At 40.7% G+C, this 18,083-nt stretch overlaps 3 protein-coding genes across 3 annotated transcripts; 1 reads left to right on the forward strand and 2 right to left on the reverse strand.

Moving 5' to 3' along the window:
• Positions 1–39: 39 nt before the first annotated feature.
• Positions 40–6,640, reverse strand: LOC117633617 (DNA mismatch repair protein MSH7). The gene is made up of 17 exons (XM_034367278.1): positions 6,172–6,640; positions 5,363–5,909; positions 4,878–4,973; positions 4,704–4,759; positions 4,473–4,539; positions 4,186–4,281; positions 3,646–3,777; positions 3,513–3,546; positions 3,358–3,402; positions 3,047–3,246; positions 2,823–2,949; positions 2,462–2,739; positions 2,057–2,251; positions 1,430–1,843; positions 1,196–1,292; positions 821–948; positions 40–729 (listed from the first exon to the last, which is right to left on the reverse strand). The coding sequence occupies exons 1-17, from the start codon at positions 6,480–6,482 to the stop codon at positions 259–261; spliced, it is 3,294 nt and encodes a 1,097-aa protein (XP_034223169.1). The 5' UTR covers positions 6,483–6,640; the 3' UTR covers positions 40–258.
• A 996-nt stretch (positions 6,641–7,636) lies between these two features.
• Positions 7,637–8,480, forward strand: LOC117633640 (multiprotein-bridging factor 1c). The gene has a single exon (XM_034367305.1). The coding sequence runs from the start codon at positions 7,830–7,832 to the stop codon at positions 8,262–8,264; it is 435 nt and encodes a 144-aa protein (XP_034223196.1). The 5' UTR covers positions 7,637–7,829; the 3' UTR covers positions 8,265–8,480.
• A 695-nt stretch (positions 8,481–9,175) lies between these two features.
• Positions 9,176–14,151, reverse strand: LOC117633627 (aldehyde dehydrogenase family 2 member C4). The gene is made up of 9 exons (XM_034367288.1): positions 13,704–14,151; positions 13,166–13,308; positions 10,885–11,268; positions 10,685–10,774; positions 10,404–10,577; positions 10,152–10,289; positions 9,932–10,069; positions 9,776–9,837; positions 9,176–9,640 (listed from the first exon to the last, which is right to left on the reverse strand). The coding sequence occupies exons 1-9, from the start codon at positions 13,810–13,812 to the stop codon at positions 9,367–9,369; spliced, it is 1,512 nt and encodes a 503-aa protein (XP_034223179.1). The 5' UTR covers positions 13,813–14,151; the 3' UTR covers positions 9,176–9,366.
• Positions 14,152–18,083: the final 3,932 nt, after the last annotated feature.

Below are 18,083 nucleotides of genomic sequence, written 5' to 3' on the forward strand. Positions count from 1 at the left end.
ATCCTGCAAAAACATATGAAGATGGTCTCACAGTAGGACTAAGATCAAAAACGCCGTCGTCAAGACTCAAGACAAGCAGTGTCAAATCTCTGTAGCACCAACAACCAAATTACAAATTTACTGGAGTGGCTAATTTACGCTTCACATGGCATATGGAGTTAGCCAGCTACCCCTTTCCTAGAATAAGGTTACATGCTAAAGACGTCAAAACTGAAAAAATTTTACACTGCAATCTATCAATCTCATCATGCCTTTCTGTTAGTTGCCTGATCTATATGAGTTCTTAAGCTCATGCTGCATACAAAACAATACATCAAAACAATCTTCGTCGTCAAAATTACCAGTCTGTGAGGCAGTTAAAAGGGTTTTCAGCCAGCCTTCATGGAGAGTTGAGAACTCCGATCGCTGTTCGCTCGTCTTAAAACTTCGTCCAATTGATTTTTTCATCACTTGGCCAGCCTTGGAAGCGGCTTCAACCACCTGCTCGGGGATCCTGGCCATCATCGCTACTTGCAATCCATAACTCTCTGGACAAGCCCCAGAGGTCAGGCGATAGAGAAACACCAGCTCTTGGTCTCTTCTAGAAGGGCATTCAGATTTTGACCTAAAAGCACAGGACATGTGTTGCAATGTAACATGAGGGTGAGAAGCAAATTCCTTCGTTAGCGGGTGATAGTGAGTTGCAAATAATAATCTGCAGTTAATCTTTTCGACAAGGTGGCGAAATACCTAACCAAGAGAAAATACAAACATTAACATGTTGCTTTACAATGGCAGATAAATCTACTGTCCTAACAGATTAGTACAGAGGGAATCTCACAGCATATGCGATGGCATATCCGTCAAAGGTGCTTGTACCGCGACCCAGTTCATCAAGAATAACCAAGGAATCTTGAGTGGCATGTTGAAGAACTGATGCTGTTTCTGTGCATTCCACAAAGAACGTACCTACAAGGCTTCTATGATCAAACTTTGCAATTCAAGATATCACAAATTTGTCTGTCTTTTTTATGTATGTTTAAGAAAACCCAAAAGATTTACAGAGTTCGTTAATAATGACATTGACAGAAGGAGTTGAGAAAAACCCAGCATCATCTCACTTTGTTTTCCATTTTTCAAAGCGGTGATTTAGAAGTTAGAACACAGAGAATAAAAACAAGGTAAATGAGACTATAAGTTTGCCAAAAAGACTTACTCTCGCCGGTCATGATACGGTCAGTGGCACCAAGCCGTGTGAAGACGATATCCACAAGTGAGAGAACACATATCTCACAGGGAACATAACAGCCCAACTGCAAGCCACCAATGAACTAAATGACTAAACATCAAAAAATCAAATGGCCAAAATCTATAAACTCTTCAATGACCAACTTCTGGGTTCTAAAGCACAAAACAAATTACTCGGGAAAAAAAAAAAAAAAAAAAGAACCTGGGCTAGTATAACAGCCAGACATGTGGCGCGAAGAAGAGTTGATTTCCCACCCATATTTGGTCCAGTCAATAGTAAAGTGCGTGGATGATAGCCATCTCTATCCTCACCTAGGACTATGTCATTTGGGACAGGCAGTCCTCCATTTTCCCCAAGAGCAAATGGATGCCACAGTCCTTTAATATTAAGTGTGGGACTTCTGTTCTCTTCATTCAAAGTCATATTTTTTGATTGAGGCAAAATAACAGGTCTGGACATAGCCCCACTTGGAAAACTTGCAGTAACTGCAAAAGATCTTAGTACATCAATACAGTTGATGGCATGTATGGCATCAGACCATTTGGTTGCTTTCTCAAGAAATAGCTCAATCAGAATGGAGAGTGTTTCGGCATCCGAATCAGTTGCGTCGTGATTCTGGCATCAAATTCAATGTCAGTAATTTTGTAGAGGTTCAACTCTTGAAACTATAATCAAAATGTTAGTCATGGAAAGAAATTCACCTAACATGCAGTACTAATTCAATGATAAAGCAGTCTGAAAAATAGGTAATACTAATACAAAGATAAGATATGCTGCAAGCTTTATATGACTTCTATAAAGCAAGATACGAGCATCTGGGGAGAAAACCTGGTAATTTGGGAAGTCACTATCTACAGCTGCTTCAAATTGGCTAAGATATTGATCAAGCCCATCACTGCCGCTTAGAATTGGAACTGTAAATACTTTTGATAGTGGTTCAATGATATGCCCTTCATTCTGTAATAGCTTTAACAAATCCATTCCAAATCTGAGGCCTTTCACAAGAGTTCCGAACGCTTTCACCTGTACCACATTAAAAGCATTATACATTTATAGTGTCATTCTATCTTACCATAGAAATTCATGGTCAAGGAGAATGGTTTGATTTTATCAAACCATAAATCTATTGTCTGAACAGTGAACAGCACTGTCTCAAATTCTGAAGAGCGAAAACATTTGCCATATTCTTTGAAGTTTCAATGAAAATTCCAAATTAAAGTAGAAAAGACTTACTCTCTGTTTTAATACTTTTTTGCCAAACAAGGGCAGTAGGAGAGAAGCTGACGACTGAACACTTGCCCTAATCCGTCCGAGCAACCTTTCTAAGTCTGGGAGCTTGCGAAGATATTGAGCAATAAGTGGTATCATTTCTGAATGTGCCAGTAGATCTTCAACTACATTAAGCCTATTATTAATGGACTCAACAGATTTCAACGGATGGCAGAGCCACTTCCGTAAAAGCCGCTTCCCGGATGATGTCACACAGTTATCGAGATATGTGTACAGTGTACCTGAAACAAGATAACAATAAGCGGAATCAAGAAATGGACAAACTCAGTATTCTGGTTGAAGGCAATGAAAGTGCAAAACTTGCCTGATGGACCACCATCAGCACTATTACTGAAAATCTCCAGATTTACAAGAGTCTGTCCATCCATTTTGAGGCAACCCTTATAAACTTGGTAAGGAAATATATCTCCATTCCGTAAAACATCATCTAACTGTATGGAAAAGGAACGTGTCAATTATAACTAAGGCAGACGTAGATGTTCTACATAATTATTTCTTCTTTTACGAAAGAATTGCAAGGGAGCTTACCATCACCCTGGATAGATGGCCAATAAGTGCACCAAGAGCAGACAAGGTGATTTCATGGTCTATCACACTGTCAAGTCCATGATTCCATGATTTAGAAGATGCTTTGAAGTATCCTTTCAACTGAATTAAATTTTTAACTTCAGAAGCGTCTACAGAATCACTGATTGACTGTACTGCAGTCAATTGCATTGCAGCAGAACCTGCAATATGAACATAAATGCAGTCAGACTCACCTACATCACACATACACACACGCACAAAAACTCTCTCCCTCATTTAACAATCAGGAAAATCAAAAGGAGAATTTGAACCTGTTGAGTACTTTTTCAGAGCTTTTTGAGCTTCTTTTGACAGCCCTGCATAGATTTGAATATTTAAGTTCAACAGATGAAGTGATTTTCATGCAAACTTCAAATGGAACCATGACACACCAAAGGAAAGAAGTTCCGGGGCAAAGAATATTTACCTCTGCTTTCATATATAACTTCTTTAGGTGACACCTAAGTCAAATCCCATCAAGAAAATTAGAAAATCAGTTTTCAAGCCTCCAAAACTACTCATTGAAGGTATTACACAACGAAAAGAATACAAGAACATACTTGCATCAATAAAGCCCCCAAAGCAGCACAGGAAGCATCATCAGTGATGGCACCAATCCAGAATTTTAAAGCAGCACAATCCACAAAAGCAAACCCATACACAACAGTACCTTTCTCCACCACGGTGTTTCCCTAAACATATATATATATATATATATATATGTATATATATAAAGGAAGTTTGTTAATAGTTTTATAATCCTGAAAACACATTTCTAGTACCCAAAAGATAGGCATGCAGAGAAGAAATGAAAATCCTTCTAGCATGACAAACTTATACGGAAAAAGCATCAGAGTATGCTCTGATGCTTTTTTGTAACATATCTGAGCTGAATAACTATTACATTCAGGGGCTTCTGGACTGGAACATATTACAAGGTAAACTTATGTGAACTGCAGTACAAGTGACATCACACTGGGCTTAAATCTAACACAATTAGATTTAGGACAGGGCATGCAAGGTATGGCAAGAAAATTGCAAAAAGCATATTTAGCATGCACATTCAAAAAAATAAAATAAAAATTCAGAGCATTACAAACCTCTTTTATTGCAAGAAGATGAACAGCATCAGGGCCAATATTTCCGTCAGTTGTGGTTGATGGTGTGACTACCTGAACCAATTTTCTCGGAATCACCTGTAAGCCAAGGTTTAAAATCAAACCATGCAACACAAAGGTTACTTAAACAATCACAAAGCGTAGAACTAACACTAAGCTTTAAATCTTAGGAAGATCATTTACACGTTACAAACTTCATGAAGTAGGAAGGAAAAGATTACATTGGCCAAATCCTTTAACTTTCTTATATATTAGCATCATTAACTTACAGACTTTGCACCCCTGGCTTTTGTTTGACCAGAAGTCTCCAGCTGCTCTATCCGCCCAACTTTATAGCTTCATAAAAGATGTAACAAAGAAAAGTGAATATGATGTATAAATGTAGGAAATGAGACTCGTGCGTATGACCACACAGGAAAATTATGATCAAAGGCATCTTGCAACAAAAGATGCAGATGATTAAAAAAAGAGAGTTAATATAAGGCTACTTAATCACATACCCACGCACAACCAGCTTTTCAACAGCATCATCAATCCCACTTTCAGAGATACCAACCTGACCACACAGGGAAAATCAATGCATGCAAATACTCAGGCCAACAGACGGACATATACTTTTAAAAGGTTGACCTGAACAAGTGATGTTAACTAAACAATTTAGTGTTTCTAGTCACCTGCCGACATTTGCCCACACCACTTAAGGTCATTTTCCAATCAAGCTCCTTATGGCCAATTTCAGCATCTAGTTCATAAAGCTCATAAAATTTTCCCTGTGTTTGATCACAAGTCATGAAATTAGGTAATAATTTATCAAAAAATAAGAATTTGAGCTTAGAAACTCAATTTTTCTTACACCCTATAATACATTAAATAAATCTAACTTTTGAGGTATATCAAAACTAGAAAATCATCCCAAAATTCATGGTGCAATAAATTAGATTTTAGTGAGCCATTATGAAGGTCATTTAGTTGTTACTAGTTAGCCTTCACAATAAAATTTTGTATTTTTGTCGTTTTCCCAAATGGATTGCTCTTGTCAACATGCATTTGTAGGCATTTAATCCAGCTAAATGGGTTCCAAAATAAATGTGGCAGTTGTAGACATATATGATCCGGCTATAAAATATCAACTGTAAGCAAATGACCAGTTCTGACTAACCACTTTGAAGAAAAGCACAACATCCATATATTGACACTTGACATCCCAATATTGTCTTTGTGATGCTGACATTTTCTTCAAAGCATCAGGTGGTATATAGAGCGTTGTTTTGTCATAGAGAGGATCATCAGGCCTTCTTCTATTTGCATCCCTGATTTGGGATCGGTCAAGCCACTCAAACTTGCTAGCCATATCAGATACTTCCCCATGACTCTTGTCTAAGGTTGCTGGCTCCTGAAGAAGTTTCACTCTTTTGCTAGAGTTCAGCAATGAACTCTCAAGCTTATCCCCAAACTTGGGAATATCCTCCAGAATTCGTTTCATACGGGGAACCAGACGTTGTGTTCCCGGTGTTTCTGGTCCAGCAACGTCGTCATCACATTCAATATGCACAACAGAACCTTGATCAACTTTTTTATGGGAATTGGTAATGTTGTTCTTAAATAGAGTGTGTTGAGAGGCCACTGCTGGTTTACACAACCCTTGAGGCTCATTAGGTTTACCAGATGCAGTAGAACCATAAGAGAAACCACCATTTGATTGACTCCTACAAAATTAAACAAGCAAAATGAATAAATTGTTTGAAGAACTCAGGTAAAGAGAAAATAGAACATTAGAAAGCACCGAACATAGGTATTTACAGACCAACAGCAACCATCTCTCAGTTAAATACCAAAACTAAAGAGACAGTACTTAAAGGCTCAGATATTAGCTTGAACAAAATTTTAAACCCTAAATCCTAAGTATTTATATACACGATTGAAATTATACATATCTTAAGATGTTTGAAGAAAAATATTAAATAGTACCTCTGGCTCTGAGAAGCCGTTTGTCTGTCATCAACCTTCATAAACTTGTGCATAATACTGGAGAAGGGAGAAGAGTCTTTCAAGTTCCCCACATTTGCCGTCAAAATCTGACGCGGCACCTTCTCCGGCGGAGTGTCGGTTCCCGTTACTTCGGGTGTGGTTGTCTGATTGGGAATGACGGCCTTTTGATCCTGTTGCGTCGCCGGAAACTGAGAAACTCGGCGGCCGTCTAGTGCGTCTCCGCCTCCGGAGCTCTGGTTTCCCAGCGAGGGTTTTCGGAAGAAGGAGAGGATCGACTGCTGGCGTTGCATTTTTTCAGATTCGGAGAGAGAATGCTAATTGCTAAGCGCGAATGCCGAATCGGTATAAATAGCAAATGCAGAATTGGCGCCAAATTTTTAGAATTTGGAGTGATAGCTATGCCTAAATGGCGCCGAATGATTTTGACCTTCGTGACACCTTACCTTCTGGCATTTGCTTGCGGAACCATAAAATTTTAATTAAACCAAGCATGTCTCAACTGCAAAAGGACCAATTGGCAATTTTCCAATAGTTAAGAACATGACAACAGATTTTGGGGTCAAATCGAGAATAAAGCTAAATGGACAATGTCCTTTCTACTCGAGCGGAAATCCTTCTTTTACAAATAGATATATAATATATATAAAAAACCGTAGTATAGCCGGGCGGCTATACTCTTTTCTAAAATAAAAATCCAGCGTATAGCCGAGCGGATATATAATTTATATGACAAAAGACCCAACTGGCGCTCCGCTTCAAAAGAGTATAGCCGGCGGCTATACTATTTGTAACAATAAAAACCCTCTTTTTATTAAAAACAAATGTAGAGTATAGCCGCGCGGCTATTTATATAAAAAAGACCCAACTGGCGCCTTGCGCCCACTGAGCCATGTGTCAAAATGGTATAGCCGCGCGGCTATACTATTTTTAAAAATAAAAAACCGTAGTATAGCTAATCGGCTATACTGTTTTTATAAAAAAATTTCCAAGTATAGCCGCTCGGCTATACCATTAATATTTTTTTTAAAAAGCCAGCTGTCGCTTAGCTCCGTGTTCAAAAGGTATAGCCGTGCGGCTATACTATTTATTTAAAAACAACCCAGCAAAGCCGGACGGCAATACCCCTTTTTGGGGAAAAAAAAATATCCCGAGTATAGCCGCGCGGCTATACTAATTATAACACAAAAGAGAGGACCCGCCTGGCGCCTAGCGATTCCGCGCCACGTCTAGATGAACTCCTCTTATATACGACAAGCCGTTTTAGCTCGAGTTCTTAAAATGTCCTCTACTGCGAGGATGTAGAACGAGGCACCAAGACTACCAATGGTAGACTGCCACGTTGTGAACGCCCACAGTATTTTCTATTCAAGCAATGCGAGCATTACGCTGCGAAGAACACGTGGAGAACAAAACCAGTGCAGCACATAGTAACCGCCACCCGCGCGTATTTTCAATTTTCCATCCATAAAAAATCTAAAAAAGAACCTTTGAGAGAGTTTGAGAACGTTCCAGATTCTCACCCCACTATAAACTGAGCGTCCGTCTTCGCCACCCCTGATCATTTTGTCCACCAATCGCAAACGAATCCAAGCTTTCTCTCTCTACATCTATCCGACTGTCTCTCTAGATCTCCAACGATGCCGAGCAGAAACCCAGGAGTGATAACCCAGGACTGGGAGCCGGTGGTCATCCACAAGTCCAGGCCCAAGGGTCAAGACCTCCGCGACCCGAAGGCTGTGAACCAGGCGCTCCGGTCCGGCGCGCCGATCCAGACCATAAAGAAATTCGACGCGGGCTCCAACAAGAAGGCATCGCCGGTCGTCAGCGTGAAGAAGCTCGAGGAAGGGACCGAGCCGGCGGCGCTGGACCGGGTTTCGACCGATGTGAGGCAGGCCATACAGAAGGCGCGTCTGGCGAAGAAGTTGAGCCAGGCCGACCTGGCCAAGCGGATCAACGAGCGGCCTCAGGTGGTTCAGGAGTACGAGAATGGCAAGGCGGTACCGAATCAGGCCGTGCTCTCCAAGATGGAGAGGGTTCTGGAAGTGAAGCTCAGGGGCAAAGTTGGCAAATAAAAATAGTACTGTGAAAAGCTAAAAACGCTGACGTTGACGTCGTTTTAGTGTTTTTGTTATGAAAATATTGTTTGGTGTAATGGTTTTTGTCAGTTGTCTCTGTGTGTTGTGAGGCGAGAGAGAGGATGTACAAAGATGCAAGGGATGTATAGGCTAAATAAATTGCCAATTGATTTCATGAGATCAATGGAGTTTGATGTTGTCGTTGGCGTGATATTCTGGTTTTCGTTGTTATTGCTTTTGATCGGATCATCAATTTCATGAGTATTGGGGTGAATTATTTTGGGCTGGCTACAAAGTCGTTCTGGTGTTTTGGGCTCAGCTTTTACCAAACTGTGTTAGTTTTGTCCGGTTTTTGGGTATATTATGGGCTCAAAGTCCAGTGAAAAAAACAAAACGAAACAGCGACAACTTATTGAAGGCCCAGCTACACATAGAGGGCTTGTTTGGCGGGCTGGATCAGGATTGGGCTTAAGTTCATTTATATTCCATTAAATAGTTGGCCTAGTGTTCGCTTCCTAGCTTCCCAAGTGTCCGCTTTCTAGGACTAAAGGTCGAATTCTCGTTTCTCCGCATCCTCGCACTTGAGGTCGAACTCTCATTTCTGCTTCCCGAGTGTCTGCTTCCTTACACCTAACGCTTCTTTGCACTTAAAGGTCGAATTCTCATTTCTCAGCTTTCTAAATTCGAATTCTCATTTTTGTCTTTTAATTTAGATTAACTATTCCGGAGGCGATTAATAATTGTTGAATTTAATGAGTCTTGGTCCTACCATTGTTAAGTTGGGCAAGCCATATTAATTGGAGTTGTCCATTTCGATTGAATTTGAATTGGATTTTTCCTTCCCTAGTTTAACAGGTCTTCGCTGCCAGAGGGCAATTCGCAACCCATGTCCAATAATGATACACGTCAAACTCCAACTTGCGTATTTTGCATCACAAACAACAGAAACAAAAGATAATATACAATCTGACATTTCTATTCCCTCATAAAAATACAGATATATATAATATATATTGAATTTAGTAATTTATTGCATTATTCAAGTTGCTACAAATGATGTGATTTCCCAATCATGTGCCAACTTGCAGAGTGTGATAATTTAGAGCCAGGGAGAGTTGTAAATGGGAGTGACGACAGATTTGGTATGGAGATACTTGTGGAGGGCTTCCAAGCCAAAGTCTCTGCCGAAGCCACTCATCTTATATCCTCCATAAGGGCAGTCTCGATCGAAAGCGAAGTAGCAATTGATCCATATAACGCCAGCACGAATTGACCTCGAGACAGTGTTGGCCACATTCAAGTCCTTGGTTATAATCCCTGCTGCTAGCCCATATCTTGTGTTGTTGGCTCTGTGTATTGCCTCCTCAATGGTCCTACAATATTTGCTCATATCAAAACACGAGTAAAACAATGTTCGAATCCGAGGTCCCGTGTTCAAATCTCCCTTCCCCAATATCGTTTGGATTAATTGAACAACAAAAGAAATGAGAGTTGAGAGCTTCACTTACTTGAATTTCATCAGCGCCATCACCGGCCCGAATATTTCATCCTTGGCTATAAGCATGTCGTCCTGAGGGAATTGTTATTAGATCAAAGAGATGAGAAAAATTATGTCAAGACCCTTTTAATCATATCAGATTGCATTTCTGAAGTTGAAGATGTACCTTGACATCAGTGAATATTGTTGGCGCAATGTAATATCCCTTGTTCCCCAAAGGTTTTCCTCCTGTTAACAAAGTGGCTCCTTCATTCTTCCCATGGTCAATGTAGGTTAGGATTTTATTATACTGCTGCTTATCCACCTGCAATTTTTAGTAAATTGGTTAGAAGGCATTTACTGATTTAAGCATGATCTTGGATCTTAATTGTCAACTGTTTAGTTACCTGGGGTCCTTGACGAACATTTGGATCAAAAGGATCCCCAACTACCCAAGCTTTTGCCTTCTCCTCTAACTTCTTCACAAGTTCATCATAAATCCCTTCTTGAACAAAAACTCGAGAACTCGCCACGCAAATTTCTCCCTGAAAATATGAATTGATAACACACACAATTAGTGCTGCTAACATAATCTAACCAGGTTGTTTGTTATAAAGGAAGTGTTAATTTAAAAGTTTAACTAAAATTAGGAACTTTACCTTGTTGTAAAGGACTCCCAAGAGAGCAAGGTCAGCAGCCATATTTATATCAGCATCATCAAAAATCACAAGGGGTGACTTGCCCCCTAGTTCAAGTGAAACTTGTTTTAGGTTGCTCTTTGCTGCAGCCTCCATTACTAAACGCCCTACCTCTGTGGAACCAGTAAAACTGACCTGAAAATGTCAAGACCAAGTATCAAACATCACAGATTACAGCAAGCCATTCGAGTACGGTCCTCGAATGTTGTAAGAAAATATTCCTGTAAATGAAAGATGTTTACTTTGTCAATGTCCATATGATAGCTGATGGCAGCACCAGCAGTCTGCCCAAATCCAGTTATGACATTGAGCACTCCATCAGGAACACCAGCCTTCATAAAGAAATTTACAAGCCAAAGTTACCACCAATAAGCCACATTAGCAATAATACCAATATAAATTAATACACGCACATAGAGCTAGCATGGCTAACTGAGCTTACCAACTTAGCCAGGTGAGCATAATACAGAGCAGAGAGAGGTGTTTGCTCAGCAGGTTTGATGACCATAGTGCACCCGGCGGCTAAGGAAGGGCTGACCTTTGCAAAGAACAGGGTGCTTGGGAAATTCCATGGGATGATGTGCCCCAAAACACCAATGGGTTCGAGCAACGTATAGGCTTGAAGCTCGCGTGACATTTTGAGCACATCTCCATGGATTTTGTCGGCTGCACCCGCGTAGTAGCGTAGATTTTCTGCTACCTGAGGTATGTCTACGGCCTTGCCAAAGTTGAACAACCTCCCAGCATCAACGGTATCCAAGATAGCTAGTTCTTCTACATGTTGGTCAATTAAGTCCGCAAATTTCATCATTATCCTTCCCCTCTCCTGAACATTGTTCAAGGCAATATAGTACTTAGAGCTTTGATGTCACATTGATTAATAAGGATTTTACATTAAATTTCTCATTAATCAATCATTTACAATCATCCACAAGCACGTAAACAACTGCGTGTGAGTCATCTTTGTACAAAAAATTAATTCTTCATTGATGAATTATATGGAAAACTAGTTCGAATTCATACTAAATCTAAATACTCAAAGGCAAAGTAGGTATTATTTTTAGCTACAGTACTGAACTGACCGCTTCTACATGGCCATCCCTTTCATTCCTGGATTTTTTTTGCATTTGAGTTGTCGGAGTACTAATTGTATGGTAATACATAATTTAAACTTTCGTTCAGAACAGGACGTTTACTTTTTCCTTTTATATTTTTCTTATTTTAATTTTTTTGGTCAAATCCTTTTTTATTTTTCTTTTACTAACGAAAATGACATTTGAGTTTGACCCTTTTTTTTTTTTTGGACTGAGACATTTGAGTTTGACCTTTATTGTTCATAAATGCTGTTAAACATATTTCAACGAAACCTTCTTGTCAAATAGTACACTGAAGATAACTTTGAAAATGATTTTATTCAAGTTATAAGATCTAAAAATTTAATGCAGCCTCGTATAACGCAAGCAACTATGAAGATTTTTATATTAAAGGGGTTGTTATTGGCACTATATAGGAGTTGTTATCTAAAAATATCGTCATGGATTCATGCATTAAGAGAAGTCTCATGTTCGAACCCTTATGTCATTTTAGTGATGTGTGTGTGCGAGAAATTCCCCTCTCCTATAGTTTAGACTATTGTTTATACTAAAAAAAAAATATACATATCATCATGTGCGATAGCACAATCAATTTTTTTAGACTGTGAATAATAATTTTTGAAATTAAAAAAAATATCATTTTACTTTTAGTCATGGCCGCCATCCTTCTGCCTATGATATTAAAAGACTTTTTTCTTCGTACGTTATCTTAATATATATACCTAATAGAATTAAATTATCTCCCAAAGTCTAACCTGTCCTCATTAACTAAATGCATTTCAGAAATTATTGAAGATTGAGAGGCTATGGTGCTAGCCCCAATTGAATATAGAAAAATGAGATATTTAGTTATATATTTATTTTAAGTACTAATGATAAAGATAAATTATATACCATTTAATTTCTATAAATAAATTTAAAATAAATTTAAAAAAATGACAGTTGGTCCTATTAAATTTAATTTTGATTATTAAATTACTTTGATATCCTATTGAGTGTTTTGTGTTTTTTTATGAGGTTTCGAGATTGGGCTTGTTTTAAGAAATTGATGACAATTTTGTAATTTATAAGAAGTTAAAAGCCTATTTGTTATGCTGTAAATGAGTTTGGGTATGTTTCTAAAATCCATTTTATATATGATATTTTTATAATTTGGGCCCATACATTGGGTATAATAATGAATCTCCCAAAAAAAAAAAATTCAACCCCTATGAGAAAAGTAAGTTGGCTGCTATCACATTTCATATTCATATACTAAAATTGAACCATAAAAAATTCAAGTGTACCTCCTCCAGACATTATTTGAGGAAGACGACAAGCTCTTGTGACTCACCAAGGAATTAATTTATATATAAAAACACTCAATAATGCTCTGAAAATTTTACCCAACAGAAAAAATTCTCTAAAAGTAGTATGGTTTTTAAAGACCAATAATGTAGTTCAATTAGAAACATGTGTAATGAGCAATTAATTAGTTTGGTGAAAGATTTAATTTTTTGCTTTTAAATATTGATCATTAAAATAAAATAAAAAATAAGGACAAGACATTGAAGACAAGGTCTTGAACGGTCGAATAAGGTAAAAATAGTACGGGTTAAAAGAAAAAGGTTTGGAGTAAAAGACACATACAGCGCCGGGAAACCGGGGCCAAGGGCCATTGTCGAACGCAGCGCGAGCAGCCTTCACAGCCAAATCAACATCTTCCTTGTCTCCTTCTGCAATTCTAGCTATCACCTCCCCTGTCCTTGGATCTATGGTCTCAAATGTTTTCCCTTTTCAAGTTTTTTGGGTTCACAAAATCGTAAGAAACAAACCCATTGTTTGTGTTAGCATATTAGTAAATGATCAGAAAGTTTTAACAATTTGATCGGTGACTGTGATTGACTTGAGCATGTGGGTTGCTCATATCTTCATACATATGGCAGGCACTGGTTGAAAACAGAGATGGGTTTCTTGGTTGTTTGGCCAAGATTGAATTTTGAGAGTTTTGGATCAGACAAACATGCAGATACGATGAAGTTGGCAAATTAATGAAAGGGTTTTGGTTGGAGAATGAAAGCATGGAAGAAGAGAAAAGGACAGAAAAAACAACTAGACGTGAAAAGCTATGGCTTACTTATTTATTAGCTTTGTTGTGAGAAATGAAAAATGATGATGAGAAGAAAACCTGAAATGGAGTCAACGAACTCTCCATTGATGAACAGCTTGGTGAACTTTATTGTGGGTGTCTTCACAAAAGACTCGGAAGCTGAGCTGCCGTTACAATCACTTCCCATCTCTCTCTTCTTCTTCGGCTTCTTCCTCTCTGTGCTCTCTTCTTTCCTTGTGTGAAATTGAGTGGTTTCCTTGTATCGTTCTGTTGTATTTAATACTAAAAGGCGGAGGAGACAAATGTAATTTTGATTTGATGTGAGGGTCAATGTCAACTACGAGAACGAGATCTCAGAAGGGATGAGCAACCCACGTATGCTGTCATTTCATTAGCATATCCACAAGTGATAAACAAAGGTTATTTATCATATTGATCAACTGGGTGGAAAAGGTAAAAATAAGCATGTCTTGTATGAAAAACTAATAAGGAATTCATGCACGTGAATAACTCCGGTTGAGGCGTTATGACTGACGCACAACAATTGTTACGAGGACAGAAATACCAATTCCCTCATTACTTAGGTTTGGGGAAGAAGAGAAACGAAAGAGTTGATTGTCCAATTGAATTACCCCCTACGCTATCCACAGCGTCCATCTTGAGCATCCTTCGGTAGTGGCGTTTGCAGCGGCCCCATTCAATACGTAAGAAAACTACAGTTTCCTTACACAAACTAAATGGACGGACACGGAAAAAGAATCAATTGGGACAAAAAAATAAGAAAGAAGAATAGACACGGCATACTGCATTGAACGAAGGTTCATGTCCGGCAACCCACGTATGCTCTCATTAGCACCCTCAAGTGGTAAATGTGGGAGCATATATTTTCGTCTCCAATCAGGGCATGCCACGTGAAAAAGAAGATTATCTCTTAAATTAATTAATTAAACCAGTTTATCTGGCTAGTTAATTAATTGAGATAAATATCTTAATTAATATGATATTATCTTTATTTAAAGAGATAATCTTATTAATTAAGATAATATCCTAATAAAGAGAAGATAATATCATTTAATTCAGATATTATCTTCTTAAGAGATAATATATTTAATTCGGATATTATCAAAGCCGACTCGATCCCTACGAAACCCTAGCCCCGAGGCTCCTATAAATAGACGACCTCATTCATCATTCAAGGTACTTAGAAAACCTACTCCTTATACCCGAGAAAAATACCCGAAGCTCTCTCTCCCTCTCCACTCTCCATATTTTCTCCACACGGCTCCGGCCACCACACACGGCTTTTTACACCCTACATACAACTCCGTACCCTTTGCTTAGCTATTGTTTTCCTACAAACACTCGAACTAACTTAGGCATCGGAGGGCCTTTGGCCAACACCCCCCGGGTGTGGTCTATTTACTCCAATCTTTTTTACAGGAATCGAGGAAGAGAGAGAAGGAAGATCGAAGGTTGAAGGATCCAGAAGCGAATATTCTCCCGTGAGATTATTTGCACAAACATTTGGTGCTTTCATTGAGAGCACGAGTTATACTCAACGCGTGCTCAAGGAATCCGTTCCTCCTATTTTCCAATCCACCGAAGCCTTCCAAACAACCATGGTTGGAAGCAAGCGCACGAGGAGCAAAACCGCCGCTATGGCTCAATCCGTGACGGCCCAAAGCTACTCCTCCCACGATCCCACGATCGACATGGCGGCCCCACCACCTCTCGCCACCATGAACCCTCAGCAGCCACCCCGTGTGACTGAAACCACTGTGCCACCTGCCGGACTCGCAGCGAGGACCACCGCACCGGCCTCCGCCGCCGCCGTACCATCTCAAGGCCCCGTGGCCGGACCTAGCCACCTTCATAGCACCACCGTTGAGCATGGTGGAACCTCACATCTATTTGGGCTCACTACCACCACCGACTTTGGCCCAATCTTGGAGCAACTTCAACCATTCCCTCCATTGCCTCCACGCTCGACTCATGCTCCCACGTACACATCCAATGAAACCCTAGCCCGTGTGCAATTGGGCTCCACACATTTCTCTCCTCCCGATCCACGAAGTCAAGTAGACCTTAATCTGAGAGTTGACCAGCTAACTCAGAGAATGGAAGACCAAAACAATTTGATGAGGCAGCTCCTCAACCAAATAAACTTGGCTCAAAACCTTGGCCTTGGACAACAGGGCGAAGAGAGAAGGACACACGAACGCGCCGATAGGCAGTTCGACGGGAACCAAGCAGGTCGAGCAGGAGTAAACGGACAAGGAAATGCGCAACAACGAGATCAGCTTGCGGACATGTCGCAAGCATCCGCAAGCCACACTCAGAGCAGACGAAGTTTTCCTTCCAGATTGAATTTAAGGACCAACGTGCGCGACAGGCTAGGCCCAAGACCTGACATCCACGCTCGCCTGGGCCAGCAGGAAGACGTTCATGAAAGGCTAGGCTCCCAGGGAGGTCAACTTGATGGCCATCGAGACGAGGATCGAGAAGAAAGGCGCTCTGCTGCTCGCTCGCAGAGAAACATTCGCGAAAGGATAGGCCCCCAGGGAGGTCAACTCGACAATCATCACAATGAGGACCGTGAAGAAAGGCGCTCTGCTACTCGCTCTCGAAGAACCAATTCTCGTCGCCAAACTACTGGAAATCCCTCACAAGCGCAGTCCACCAACACTCCGCCTAGACAGCACAACCGAGAAGGTCGACCCTCGCAAGCCAATGAGGAAGTCAATCAACATCGTCTAAATCGCGAAGATCATCAACGTGACCGACTAGCCATGCGTGCAGAAGACGTTGAGAAGCTTGTGAATAACCGACTTCGAGACTTAAAGATTGGCGGAAATTTCGAAGATGCACTACGCATTGAGGTAGACCGAGCAAACTCCTCACCTTTCACAGTCAAAATTGAGCAGGCTGCCCCTCCGAAACGATTCTCAACGCCCTCTTTTACATGCTTCAAAGGCGATTCCGACCCCGAAAGTCATCTGAAGCATTTCAAGAGCCTTATGATCCTCTACAAAGCTGAAGATGCGCTAATGTGCAAGGTCTTTGCAATGACTTTAAGAGGAGCAGCTCAGGACTGGTTCCACACCCTGCCATCCGGGTCGATCAGCAGCTTCAAGGAGCTTGCTTATGTCTTCACCAAAGAGTACACTTCTTATCGGACGATCAAGAAGAACCCTGACCATCTGTTCAACGTGCAAAAGAAGTCCGATGAATCCCTCCGAGACTACATCAAGAGGTTCAAAGCAGAGAGGGCAAACATTGTAGGATGTGATGACCAAATTGCATCCTCCGCCTTCAAGAGAGGGTTGCCAATTGAATGTGAGCTGTATCGCGAGCTGACCATCTCTCCCTGCCAAACATTGATAGAAGTCTTTGCTACAGCAGAGCGCTACGCACTATGGGACGATGACCAGATTGCCGCGAAGAAGGCTGATCAAGCAGCTAAGCAGGCAAGCAAAGAGAACGGCAAGCGCAGATCACAGCCTCAGGAAGGTGCTCCAGCAATAGAGCAGTACACCAAGTTCACTATCCCGATACACCAGATCCTAGCTCAAGTAAATGACATGCCTTGGTTGAAAAAACCATCACCTTTAAAGGGAAACCTAACAAAAAAGGATACCAGTAGATACTGCACATTCCATGAAGGGTATGGTCATTATACAAACGACTGCTTCGCCTGGAAAAGGTACCTCGAAGATCTAGTCAGAGACGGCCATTGCACAGAATTCATCTCAAGGGGGGCCATTCAACAAATCAAGGATTGTGACGCAACTAACAATGAGCCTCCACGAAAAAAGCCATATGGATCAACACGATCCTAGCTCACTCTAAGAGCCCGGGCTGACCACCAGGGGCCAGAAGAGAAAAGCACGCGACTTTCGTCTTCCAAGCCGTCACTAGCTACCAAGTTATGGAAGACAAACCTTTCATCATCTTTCAATGGAAGGAAGTTCCAAGGCAATGGAATGCCCATCCCCTCCAGGAGGACTATCCATGAAACTCTTCACCTATTAGTTGGGCTCTAAGCAGGCACCCAAGCCTCCCTCACCTTCATTGAAGACAAGTTACTTTTGATGTTACTCATGCAAGCTTATCTTTTTGTTCAATAAAGCAATGTAGTCACACAGACATCAATACAAGTTCAAGCTTTTCTTTCCAATGGAGTGTTCACAAAAGCAATCGACACGTCTCCTGACGTAGGCCAAGCGAGCCACACTTATCGACACGTCTCTGGATGTAGGCCAAACGGGCCACTCTCATCGACACTTCTCCTGACGTAGGCTAAACGGGCCACCCTCATCGACATGTCTCCGGATGTAGGCCAAACAGGCCACTATCATCGACACGTCTCTGGACGTAGGCTGAAAGGGTCATACACATCGACACGTCTCCGGACGTAGGCCAAAAGGCCACTATCATCGACACGTCTCCTGACGTAGG

The sequence above is a fragment of the Prunus dulcis genome, chromosome 7 (genome assembly GCF_902201215.1).
Source record: "Prunus dulcis chromosome 7, ALMONDv2, whole genome shotgun sequence".
NCBI lineage: Eukaryota > Viridiplantae > Streptophyta > Magnoliopsida > Rosales > Rosaceae > Prunus > Prunus dulcis.

Excerpts from the sequence above, each read along its gene's own strand:
- LOC117633617 (XM_034367278.1), bottom strand. The coding sequence starts at position 6,482 with ATGCAACGCCAGCAGTCGATCCTCTCCTTCTTCCGAAAACCCTCGCTG. Across the intron at positions 3,778-4,185 it reads ATCTTCTTGCAATAAAAGAG|GGAAACACCGTGGTGGAGAA; the intron begins GTTTGTAATGCT and ends ATATATGTTTAG. Across the intron at positions 2,252-2,461 it reads AAAAAGTATTAAAACAGAGA|GTGAAAGCGTTCGGAACTCT; the intron begins GTAAGTCTTTTC and ends AATGTGGTACAG.
- LOC117633640 (XM_034367305.1), top strand. The coding sequence starts at position 7,830 with ATGCCGAGCAGAAACCCAGGAGTGATAACCCAGGACTGGGAGCCGGTG.
- LOC117633627 (XM_034367288.1), bottom strand. The coding sequence starts at position 13,812 with ATGGGAAGTGATTGTAACGGCAGCTCAGCTTCCGAGTCTTTTGTGAAG. Across the intron at positions 13,309-13,703 it reads GTTCGTTGACTCCATTTCAG|GGAAAACATTTGAGACCATA; the intron begins GTTTTCTTCTCA and ends AAACTTGAAAAG. Across the intron at positions 10,578-10,684 it reads ATCATATGGACATTGACAAA|GTCAGTTTTACTGGTTCCAC; the intron begins GTAAACATCTTT and ends TGACATTTTCAG.